Source organism: Solanum lycopersicum, chromosome 4, assembly GCF_036512215.1.
Source record: "Solanum lycopersicum chromosome 4, SLM_r2.1".
Taxonomy (NCBI): Eukaryota; Viridiplantae; Streptophyta; class Magnoliopsida; order Solanales; family Solanaceae; genus Solanum; species Solanum lycopersicum.
The window spans coordinates 1,320,758-1,334,443 of NC_090803.1; the positions used below are offsets into that span (position 1 = coordinate 1,320,758).

The 13,686-nt window shown below is 25.9% G+C and overlaps 1 protein-coding gene across 1 annotated transcript; it reads left to right on the forward strand.

The window, feature by feature from the left end:
• The first annotated feature begins 5,117 nt into the window (after nucleotides 1–5,117).
• LOC101259430 (AP2/ERF and B3 domain-containing transcription factor RAV1) lies at nucleotides 5,118–7,197 on the forward strand. The gene has a single exon (XM_004236951.5). The coding sequence runs from the start codon at nucleotides 5,824–5,826 to the stop codon at nucleotides 6,940–6,942; it is 1,119 nt and encodes a 372-aa protein (XP_004236999.1). The 5' UTR covers nucleotides 5,118–5,823; the 3' UTR covers nucleotides 6,943–7,197.
• The last annotated feature ends 6,489 nt before the right edge of the window (nucleotides 7,198–13,686 follow it).

Below are 13,686 nucleotides of genomic sequence, written 5' to 3' on the forward strand. Positions count from 1 at the left end.
TTTATTCATCATTCGTGGGTGAACTGTGACAAACAAATTTAATTCCTTCAGTCACCTTCAAAACACAAAAAATAAAAAATCACACGAATTTTTAAATATTTGATGTCTATGTTGCTTTCATCTATTATGTATCTTGATATTTATTGTCATATCTTGCTTTCCAATAACTTCTTATTTTGAGAAGAAAATCTATTAAAATTAACAATATATCTAGGTCTACGTATTTCTTACCCTCTCCAACATATATATTTGTAAGATTATACTAGTCACTAGATATATTATTGTTGATCCGTTGTAAATCCGTTGAAAAAAAAAGGAAGCAACTTTGTGTTTTATTTTTTCGTGGCCAAACGCATTAGGTCTCAAACTATTTTGATAATTCAACACTCAACTAGTGCACCCAAAATTATGTCCTCCAAATTATCGTGAACTTACTAGTTATTATGCATAAACACTATGACAATTTCAACTTTAAAGACGTGGAATATACTTTATTTTTAGTGATTTGAACTATTTTGATACAGCATCGACACAACAATAATAATTTATAATAATAATAACATGAGCACCATAGCTACATTATCTAGTTTTTCATCATCTTAATTACTAGTCATACGCATAAAAAACACTATTATTATCTACACACACAAAACGTGCGTTTTTTTGTTAAGTGTAACAACTATTAGGATTTTGGTTTTATAGATTTAGTGTATCGATGATATAATAATAAATATGAAATGTGAACGACATGAATTAGAATAGTAGGCTAGTAAGTAGCAAAATGTTATTTTATATGACCATATAGTAATAGGTTAATATATAAATACAATTTTGGATATATAATTCATATGAGTTCCTTCTAGCTTCGCTAATAATAAAATATAGGAATAAGATAAAGACATATTCTTTTAACTTAGCCTCAACTGTATTTGCACAACTAATTATGTAAACATATGTAAGTTGAATAAGTAGATATACATATTTTATTTGACGTATACAAATCAGTTCGAGAGTATTGCACATAGATTGTCACATAAAACACTACTTAGGACGAACGTGTCTATTAGTCTAATTTTATATAAGTTAAAATGACTACTTAATTATATACGCTCAAAATTTAAAAAAAAAAAATCAAATAAAATTAAATTAAATAACACGTTTATGTATTAGGTATTTATATACTATGAAGTCGGTGGGCGTGATGAAGATTTGACTTGTCTATTTCTAGTCATATATCCATCCACCACAAGTCATCTCCAACTGAAAATTAAAAAGACAAATTAAGTTGGAAAGTTGTCCTAATTATTAAAATAATTATTCCAACATTCATTTGGATAATCACAAATAAACAGACCAATAAAAAGAAGATATATTTAAATCAACAATTCATTATTTAATGTGTTTTTATAGGCATAAATGAGCACTATAACTCATTAGGTATACGTCCTCAATTCCTCATGTATGACAAAAACAAGTCATTTGGAGCTTGCTAGGGCCACTTACTTAATTTGGTGGTTGCTTACACAAATTTAGTACTATTATTACCTTTAATTGGATTAGCTTAACTATGCATAAGTGTAATTTAGGAGAATGATTTTGAATTTTTGACTTCGTTTATTTAAAAGAGGTGAAATTTTAAAGGCGATAGACTATTGACACTAACTTTTATTTGAAGATTTGCCTGTAAAACAAGTAGGAGACAAAAATTTAAGATCATCAATTTGTAAGGTTATTGAGTCAAATATCTTGCTTGTAAACATAGTGGAGGCCTGAAAACAAGATCCTCCAAAAAAAACAACAATTAAACGAATGAATTAAAACACAATAAAATAGACACGTTAATAAATAGATGTGTTAGTGTTTCATTAAGGGATTTTTAAAATGAATTAATTTGTTCTTTTTTGGACTTAGATAAGGATTAGGGGATTAGAGAGAATTATCCACATGTCAAATTAGATTCTTAAACGTCACCATAAACAACTAATTAACTGAACCTTAATTCAGTGGGATCAAACATAAGTTAATTATAATATCTATAAGATGACGTTTAACATATATGTACGTGGTAGCTAATTATGGATTGGCTCTTCTTAATCAATTAAATTAAACTATGCTAAAGTGAAAAAAAGTTGGAATATCTATAAAATAAAATAAAGTTCTTGAGATAAGAATGTTTTAGATAAACTGTCCCACTTAATCAAAATTTCTGACGTACGTATAAAATAAATGATCTAAATTTTATCACAAAATTAGACCCTACCACTAATTTAATGCAAAGGTGATTGTATTTGTGAAAATTTGATGTTTAGAAGAGACTAAAAAGTAATATATAGTGGAGGGAATTAATAATCGTAGAAAAAATGAAGGGGTCAGTGGGTGGTAAATTAAGTCGATAATGACAAATTCAGAATTTTTATTAAAGAGATTTAAATATAAGAAGTAATGATACGAACAAATTGAAAGGAATTCAATATAATATACTTAAAAAATATTAATCATATATAAATTATATAATTTTCTGTTAGATAGAAATTTTTCGAAAGACCTAGCTCTCGTGGCCTTTTTGTTTGTTTCGAGTTAGTTGGTGCATAGAATTTGGTTATATGTAACATTTAGGACAAAATAAATATAATTATATAATAATGTAGTAATGTATTTCAAAGCAAGCTAGTATTTAGTGATTACAAAGGAATAGAATTACGAATAAACATATTTAACTTGTTATAGCATGCTGTGTATTTATTTTAGGATATTATTGATGTTATTAAATAAAATTATTTTTTTATCTCAATTTATGTGATACATTTTATTTTTTTAAAGTCAAACAGTTTAAATCTGACTGATAATTTTTGTTGAATCTTCAAATTTTTCAAAATAAAATTTATATATTTTTAAATTACGTAAAAATATACTATAATTCATAATAATTGATAATTTAAAATATTTAAAAAATATATAAAAAATTAACTTATTTAAATATTGAAATCTGATGTCACATAAATTAGAACAGATAAATATACTACTTAATAAATTATTTAATTGTGTATGCATGTTAACATCATCATTTATAAAACTTATAAACTCATTTACAAAAAGTGCAAAAAACTCTTTAGCTAAACTTTAGACCTAGTCAGTGTCTCCTTAAATAAGCTATTAAATTGACTAGACTAGCTTTAATATAAAATTGCAAAATTGTTGAGGAGGTAATTACAAGTTTTAAAATTAAAAATAATTTGGAAGTATTTGACTTAGTCAATTCTTCCTAAAATAAGCTATTTAATATATTGACTTAATCTAAAACTCCAAAATTAATGGGGAAGAAATTAATAGTAATATTTATAATTCACTAGATTGATATAACTTAGTACAAATTGAGACAGTATTACACTTATTTTGAAAAATATTATCATAAAAAAATTATTTTTTAAAAATGGTTACTTTTGAAGAGATACAGTATGTTTGTCTGATATTTTTTAGAAGTGTTTTTTCAAATATTTGATGAAATTGGAATTAGAAACCTTATTCATCCAAGATCTTAAAAGATAATATATTCCTTCATCCATCTATTTTAGAATTAAATAAAACATATGAAACAAAAACAATATTATGACATTAGGGTCCAAAATATATGGTAACAAAGAGAATCAAAATGAAACTTGTTTTAATATTAATATCACGTTTAAGAAAATAGATTTTGACAACAATCAAGATTAGATTAAAGGTTTAGAGCTAATTTTCGATCCTCTTATCAGTATTATTATTATCGCTCTTTTATTTTATTTTTTATTTTAATATTAATTGTTATTTTATTAATATCACTTTCTTGCTACACTATCTGCTTTACGCACTTGATTTATAATATACTTTATGATTATTTTAAATCCAAAACCATATAAAGATACTTCTATTCTATTTCATTTGACAAACTTTAATTTAATACGATATTTTTTTATAAACCTTTGAAACTTATGATCTATAATATTTAAGAGCGAAAGGAGTATTTTAAAGTAAAATTAGTTATAATTATAACAAAGTGACATTTTATGTGATGACTTAAAGAAAAAATATCACGTAAAATAAAACGAAACAGAAATAAAATACTATTGATCCTATCACCAACCAATGTAAGAGTACTCTTCAACAGTAGTAAAGTTGAATCTGGCTAAGAAAGACAAATTTGAAGATAAAATGAATCAATTCCTGCCAGGTAAGATTTTATGGGGAAAAAAATTCTTGTTGGATAGGTTTTGTCTTCAACCCCATCCATCCCTTCATCTAACATTAGCCCATCACACCTCCCATCCTATTGGGAGGCTGAAATCAAGAAAAAAAAATATATCAAAATAATGACAAAATATAATTCATCTGTCTCGATTTATACGATATATTTTTCGTTTTAGTCAGTCTATAGAAAAAATACTTCTTTTATTTTAAAAGAAATGACCTGTTTTCTTTAATACTTTTTAATCTGTTTAAAAACGAATGACTGTATACTTTTTTTGGCAACAATTCTTTAATTTCATCTGTCTAAATAGCATGTGTAAGGTTACAAGATTAGAGAGTATTTTAATAAATTTTACATGAAATTAGAAAATTTTCTTGAAATTTGTGTCAAATAAAATTTCATAATTCTTTTTTAAACGGAGGAGTAATATATTTCTATATTTAAGAAAAATTTAATTTTACTTATAATATGATGATATATAGTTACAAAAAACATTTATAATTTAGTTTAGATCAGAAGTTTCAATATTCTTATTTTTTTTATTTAACTTGCGTGTCAAATCAGATAATATCACATAAATTGAGACAAACATATAATTTTTACTTTTATATCTTATCTGATACTTGTACTACATCAAAATCTTCTCTATTATTTGTTGTTGTTGTCTTTTAAAACATCATCTCAATCCAGATAAACATCAACAAAGAAAGGATGCCAAATACCACTCTTATGATCAGCATTTAAGCTAAGCTAACACCAAAGCTCAGGGGGGATGAACTTACACATGGTCCACTATCATGTGAACATCAACAACTTGATCATATATCCAAACCCCACCTACAATCCACAACACATATATATAGATACTGATTCATATCAGGTACTTCGTTACGTGAATAAGTTAATCAATAAAAAATATATCACTTTTTTTATATAAGTATGTTAATCTCAATAAGCCGTGAATTTTCATGTATGCTCCAGTTGATGTTGATGTACATACTTAAAGAAGGAGACATATCTGACTTGCGAATATGCTTCTTTTTGAAAAAAATAAATCTAATAGATATACTTATAATATGTTCAGATGTTTAATTGAAACAGATCATAATTCAAATATCTAAATGAAACTTAATGATAAATGAAAAGATATTATCGATGTATTTAGTCTTATACCAACTACTTCACCCCATATATATACACCATACATACTATACACATTTATATACCTACCCAACTACACAACAAAATGTGTACCTCATGCTAGTACATACCAATAATACTTAATTCCTCCCCCCCACGCCCCATCATCTTTGAATCTTCCCATGTCCCTTACCTTATTGGCTTCTAGTTGACCCACAATACCCACATCTCAATATCTTCAAAAACAATATTACTCTATTAATCTAATAAAACTATATAATAAACAATTTGCATGACTAGTTGTGTTATAATTATACAACAATTCAGACAAAACTTGACCAATAGCCCTTATATATATATATATATAAGTATCCAACAAGTTCATCTATCAAACAACCCCAATTCACTACCTCTCAAAAACAGAGCAAAACAGAGTAAAACAGAGCAAAACAGAGCAAATGGAGGTAAGTTGCATAGATCAAGAAATTAGCACAACTAGTGACTCCCCATCAACCATTTCCCCGGCGGGGTCTCCCCGCCAGATGGGAAGTGGAGTCAGCGTTGTAACAGACGCTGACTCCACAAACGGTGTAGAAGCAGAGTCGAAAAATACTACTATTACTAATAATAACAACAATAAGCTTCCTTCTTCAAAGTTCAAAGGTGTTGTCCCTCAACCAAATGGTCGATGGGGTGCACAAATCTACGAAAAACATCAAAGGATTTGGCTTGGTACGTTCAATGGCGAAGAAGAAGCAGCAAGAGCTTATGATATCGCGGCACAGAGATTCCGTGGTAGAGATGCCGTAACAAATTTCAAACCCCTGTTTGATTTTCAAACAGAGGAAATCGAGATCTCATTTTTGAACTCTCGTTCTAAGGTTGAGATAGTTGAAATGTTACGTAAACACACGTATAATGACGAACTTCAACATGCCAAGAAAGTATATAACAACAATACTTTCGAGATGAATGGAAGGAGCACATGCCATACTAATACTAATATCGCGACTTTTTCATTAGATACTAATGAAAAAGTCGCGAATATAGCTAGTGAACTGCTTTTTGAAAAAGTAGTTACACCGAGCGACGTTGGAAAACTTAATAGGCTTGTTATTCCAAAACAACACGCAGAGAGATATTTCCCTTTGGTTGCCAAAGTAAATAAAAATGATAATACTTCTAAAGGGGTATTATTAAATTTCGAAGATATGAATGGGAAAATGTGGCGATTTCGATATTCGTATTGGAATAGTAGTCAAAGTTACGTATTAACTAAAGGATGGAGTCGTTACGTTAAGGAAAAAAAGTTGAAGGCCGGAGATATAGTGAGTTTCAAACGATGTTCTGGAGTTGAAATCGAAGATAAACTTCTTATTGATTCGAAGAACAGAATAATACGAGGCGAACAAGTAAAAATGGTTAGATTATTTGGAGTGAATATATGTAAGGTTCAAGATGTTAGTAATAATGTTGTTGTTGAGAAAAATATGAGTGTTGGCAAAAGAATGAGGGAGATGGAGTTGTTGGCATTTGAGTGTAGCAAGAAACAAAGGGTAATAATTGATGCCTTGTGAATTTTTCTTTTGTTTGTAATTTTTTTTTTTTGTACTTTGGTTTTTTTAGATGTTTTAATTTATATAACTTCCAATTGTATATTAGTGTTATTAGGAAAAAAAAAAGGGCTCAAAAAGAGAGCTAATCAACTATGGTGTAAACATAGATGAAAATAGAGACAACAAATTAATTAATGTGAGTCTCTAGGTTTTATATATGTTTTTTTTCTAGCTTTTATATGTTAAAAATTTGAACTTTCTATGTCTTTCAAGTTTCATGAGTTTGTCATGCTTTATTTTTGTAAAGTATTCTTCTTGATTTACCAATAGTATATCTATGATAGGCTATATATAACCTAACCTTTTTGATTTATGAATCTTTGTGATGTTGTATTAAATATACGTCGAATGTACTAAAATGTCTAATAATTTTGTATTTTTAAACATATCATGTTAAGATTTGAAATTAAAGAATTGCTAAAAAGAAAAAAATAAATTTAAAAATACTGAAAAAGAAAATTGGTCAAACAAATTGAAACAGAAGTATATTATAGCCTTAATGTGTATTTTTTATTTTTTTTCTGTATCAAATATCTGCATTAGAGTTTGACTAAATTTGAATTCGCATTAGGATGAGATATAACACTTCCTAACAAAGACTCCTCCTCCTTCTTATCCAAAGAAACTCAGACTCAAAATTTCTGATTAGAATTGAGAGGCTTCACCTCAATTAATAATGATATAGTCTATGATATATATAAAAAATCAACTATCAAAATTATCGAATCGAAATTTTAAATACCTTAACGTAACATCAAATACCACATGGTAAAGGTACTATTTCTAGGACAAATTAGTAGTACTTCTACACGTTTAACAATCAAAAAGATGCTGTACGCCATGTTTGTCCATTCCATCTTTTATATATATATATATTCCCTCAGAGTTTCTCTTTTTTTGAATTTTGAAATGGTTTTAAATTGATACGGTGTTTAAAAAAGAAAGAGGTTTAAAAAAAAATCATACTCTGAAATAATTGACACATGTTTGTATGATTATAAATCATTCCATTAAGAATAAAATGAGTATTTTAAAGTAAAAGTATTAACAAAAATTTAAAACGGTGACTTGAAGCACTAAAACTTAATTTTAAGTGATGATTTGAATAATAAATAATATTTTATTTTTTTAAATAGCCATTTTAACTTCTTCTTTTTTTTAAAAAAAAAAAAAGCAATCCTAAAAAAAATATGAAGCAATCCTTTTAAAAAAACAATCCTAAAAGTAAATGTAAAAATAAATAGGTCAAGAAATCCTTGAAAGGAGATGTGCACCATTAAATTGATTTTTCCCATTTTTGAAATCTATTCAAAAGATTGAAGATTAAAGTAATCTACCATGGTCCATGGTAATAAATAATTACACTTTTTCTTCAAAATACAAATTCAAGGATATCTATATTAATTATATACATAATTATATTGTTTACTTAAAATTAAGACAAACTATACTAATTATACTTAATTATTCTCACCTCCAATCTAGTGTTAAAATTATATTGAAGGCCCTATATGTATGTGTTATGCAATGTTGGAAGAATTGTTTGTAAAATGGCACATTAATCTTTTAAATTTAAAAAAAGAAAAGGACATTGCTTAAACAATTCAGCGTAGTTTACCAATATATAAATTGGATTACAGCATATTATAATTATTTTGTGACTCAATAATATATAATGATTGCTTTGTTAGTTTAATTATCATATTTTTTCATTGATTTCATAAAACAACTCTTTTATCAAAATAATTTTCATTTTCAAGCATATTTTTAATTCTTTTCAATTAAATTAAAAGACATAAATAAAAGAAAAAAATTAATACAATGTGTAATGAATAGGTACGTTTTTTTATTGATAAGCACAAATTTGTGTAAATTCATATAATTTTTCTTGATTTAAACTAATATTTTTTCAAAATGTTTAGATTAAATTCACAAATTTAGACATCTAAACAATTTCATAAAAGTGGAGAAGTAAGTTGATCTCATTAAATTATAAGGGATGGTTTATATAAATAGGAAAATTTAAATTGACCAAGGAATAAATTCATAAATATAAAAGACAAAAAAAATTGTTATATAAATTAACATGTTTGGCTAGAGTATGTACTCATTGTATCTTTCTATTTCCTCTTGTTTAGGCATGGAAAGAAAAAGTGCTCCTATAAGGAAATCTGTTGAGATAAAATTTATCAAAGATAAACGTGTTGAGAGTGCTAGAATTTCGAATATGTTGAGAACTCTGACTAAGAAAGCAAATGATCTCTCAATTTTATGTGGAGTAGAAATCGCCATTTTAATTTTCTTGATTGGAGCTCAACCATTTTTTTTTGGTAATCCTGACGTGGACTCAGTGGTCCACCAATATTTGGAGCTCAACCAACCAACTACACCTTCGTCTTATACGAAGAAGAAAAAAAAGGTGGAAAAAAATAAGGATAAAGGAAAATCTGTTGAAAATAATATTACATATCGTATATCAGAAGATTCAAAGCTGACAGAATCAGAAAGGCTTAAAAAATTAAACCGGGAGATCGAGAAACTTGAAGATCATTTGAATAAGGAAATTCATCTCTTACAAAATGCCATATGCTTTGAAGATCCAAAATTTATAGTTGAAATGGACATAGCTAGTTCTTCAACTATACCACCTAATTGGTTGAGTCTTTAATTATAAATTTCAATAATAGTATATCCAAACAATAATATTATTTTGGATGTTGTTTCCTTATAATGAATTATAATAAAAAATGATATGTCTGATTATTTTGAGTATTAGAATTTTTTTTTCAAAGTGATGCTATTATTCAGTTATTATATATTTTATGATTTGCGAGAATGAGTGATACGGATCTTAAAAAATACAAATACATTTTAGAGTAAATAAAAAATTAAGAATTACAAATTTAAACTGCCGTCAACAATTGAAGTTAACAAACTTGAAATTAATATTATATATTAAATAGAACAATAATAAGAGTATCATTAGTGTTAAGGAGATGAAGAAAGCAAAGGATTTGAATATTTAACTTTCTTAACAAATTAAAAAGAAAAGATTTTAAATATATGACTTTCTTAATAAATTTTAGAGCAAAGATTTTAAATATATGACTTTCTTAATAAATTTTAAAGCAAAGATTTTAATTATTTGACTTTCTTAATCAATTTAAAAGCATAGATTTTAATTGCTTGACTTTTTTTGACCAATTTAAAAGCAAGAATTTCAATTATTTGATTTTCTTGGCCAATTTAAATTGTTATCTATTTGTTAAAATTTTTCTGTCTAATACAATATTGGGTAGTTCCTATTGTATAGAGGTTAAAGTTGTAAATTAAAAATGTCATATTTTAATCACAAAATAATATTCTTTCAAACGTCGCAATATATTGACAAAATGGGTCTTTGTTAATTTTATATTGCTTTGAAAAGAATAATTATCCAGACATTTTACACTTTTAATTTGAGACAGTTATTTTATTGATATAAATCTACAAAATGTCATTGCAAAAAGAACAACATCAAATCAAACAAAAATTTGAATCTAGTCATGTAATAATATATCAGCGTTTGAAATAGTGATAAATAATATTTTAAAAGAAAAAATTCAAATATGTCATCAAACTCTGAGTAAAGGTTCATTTATATTTAAAAGTTTAGCTTATCGACAGAAATTTAGGGTGTCCGAAAATAATAGTGTGTAATTATTAAAATTTTAATAAAAAATATTGTGTTATTTGAAGTTTAAATCCGAAGGTCCTTCATTCAAATGAACACTTATTAGTTATTACCATTATACCAAAGGCATAACTTTTATCATGTCCAATTTTAAATATATATCATTTAAATGTAAAATTTGATATACATACAATGTAATTTCCGATGAAGGTTGTCCAACCTAGACTGACTGTAGCTGCGCCACTACGGATGGCATTAGACATATATAAGTTTTTAGTCAAAGTTCAGTTACTTATTTGAGTCCTTACCTCTTAAATAATTTAATTAATAATATAGCCCAATCATAATTGACCACATATATTGATTTTTGCAAAACCCTTTTTTTAATCATATATATATATATATATATATATATATATATTGATTTTTGCGAAACCCTTTTTTTAATCATATATATATATATATATATATATATATATATATATATATATATATATATATATATATATATATATATATATATATATAAAAGAGAATCTTAGGGCCACCTACGTGGCGCCATTACAAATCAGAATTCTCTTTTAATTTTTTTATTTTCAAAATTACCGTTCCCCCACGAAAAGATGAGACATTTTATGAAAGTTGTGACTTTTATGAAAAATTGTGACTCTTATGAAATATTTTGACTTAAATGTAGAGTTGCGACTTTTATGAAAAATCGTGACTTTAACGAAGAGTTGCAATTATTATGAAAAATTGTGACTTTTATGATAGTTGTGACTTTTATGAAAAGTTGTGACTTTAATGAAGAATTGCGATTTTTATGAAAAGATATAACTTTTATGAAAGTTTGCTTTTCGAAGAGTTGCAACATTTCCAATAGTTGTAACATTTCCGATAAGGCACAATAAATATTTGCTCACACTATCCTTTGTTGTCTATAAATAGAGGGATTTCCTTTCATTTTAAGACAACAAAAATTTTGAATCTCCTCTTCTTCTTCTTCTTCACAATTAAATATTTGCACTTTGTACCTATTTAGTGGCTTACTCACACCATTGTTTATGTTATAGATCCTGGTATGATTTTCACGATTATTAATTTATGTTTATGTTATTAAGGATAAATGATAAGATGCAATAATTTTTATTTTTCTTTACATTATTAATGTTTGTTACTATGTAATCGTATATGTAAGATAATATATTGTTTTAGTTTTAATGACTTGTATGTCTTAATTATTATTTTATAAATTTCATGATACTATTAAATTTTCGCGCGAAGCTTAAGTAATTTACTAGTTATGATATAAAAGAAAGTTTGGCTCTCTCAAGAATAGGATGGACCCGATAGGTGTTACTCCTTCCGCTCATTTTATGTGCACCATTTTTCTTTTGATTAGTCCCAAAAAGACTTGTCACATTTTCTAATATAGTAAGTATTTAAGGTACAATTCAACTTTTATCCTTGTTGGTCCCACTTAATCTTAAAGATATACTCCAATATATTTATGATGAGAGAGAAAAGCGAGTTTACTTTTTAATATGACTATTTTACTAATATAACTATTTTTTTAAGAATAATTTGATAAACATGTCAAAGTCTTTCTTTATTTCTTAAACTTCATAATCAATCAAATATCATCGCCCAGAATAAAACGAAAAAAGTATCACATTAGGGAAATAAAATCAAAGAAACATATATAGCACTTTAATTTGGATAAGAAAGTCAAATGAAATCTTTATTTAAAATTGGCAAAAGTTATCATATAGATAGTGAGATAGTCAATTAACAACAAATAGCTATCTTATTCATGGTTCACCCTATATCTTTTTATGAACGTGGCATTAATTATTGTAATTCGTTCGATTCAAAATATGTAATATTTTATTCAATTGCTTGATATTAATTTTTAGTATTTTTTAAAATTTATCCTTATTTGTATATTGTTGTTTATACATTGTTTATGAGTTACTTTTCTTGATTAATAGTAATGTATAATAATTTAATATCTCTAAAAATGATATGATTAAAAAAAACAAATTTAATCATGCCTTGACATGTTATGTTATTTATGATAGCTTGAAGTCATCATATGTTTCAATCGAGACTCTAATAGTTTTGAAAGAAATTAGTAAAATAAATATTTAACTGAAATATTAATGTTGGTCGTTAAATTTTAATTTACATAAAATGAGAATTATATGAAATGACCATTTAAAATAGTCAAGTAATCTCATAATTTCCCATATAACTTTTGTTGAAGTCTTTAAATGAAGGGCTAAGTTGTCCCATTTCAAATTCAAAAATGATTCATTCTCATTGTTCTTGCAGTAATTATTACTTCAAATTAATTACTTTTAAAAATTAATGTAGAACTTCTCAAAAAACTTAATTTTTTAATTTGTTAACTTCAATAATTAATAGGGAAAAAATGTTAAATTCACTTGGTTTATAAAGATGATTTTACAAGAGTAGTAATAATTCAATTGTCTTCGTGGTTGATGTTACTAATTAAATTAATGTTAATTATTTTGTGATTATTAAATTATGATTGTGTATTTGTAAATCTCAATCTTAGCGATAAAATAACGAATATGCTTTGGCGTTAAAATGATTCTACTACTATAAAAAAAATATTCTAGACGTATTTAGATTTTATTGAATAAAATTTTCAAATAACATCATATGTAATTACTTTAAAATCTAATAATATTTTCGTAGCGGTCCATAATTGATATAACAATATAAATTTTTATAGTGAAAATCAATTTATAACTAACACACACCTAATTACAAAGAAAAATGAATCAACACTAATATTTGTTCCCCACTAATCACATGTTATGTAAATATGTGGTTGATAATGCTTTATACTAGCAAACTTTTATCAACTAAGTAAAAAAATGTATATAAAGGCTACAAGTTCTAAATATTTTTTCACCACTTTCCTTTAATAACTTATTATTACTTTAAGAAGAAATTATGGGTCTCAAGGGCAAGTTGATTGGTTCAATAGAGGTAAAATGTGG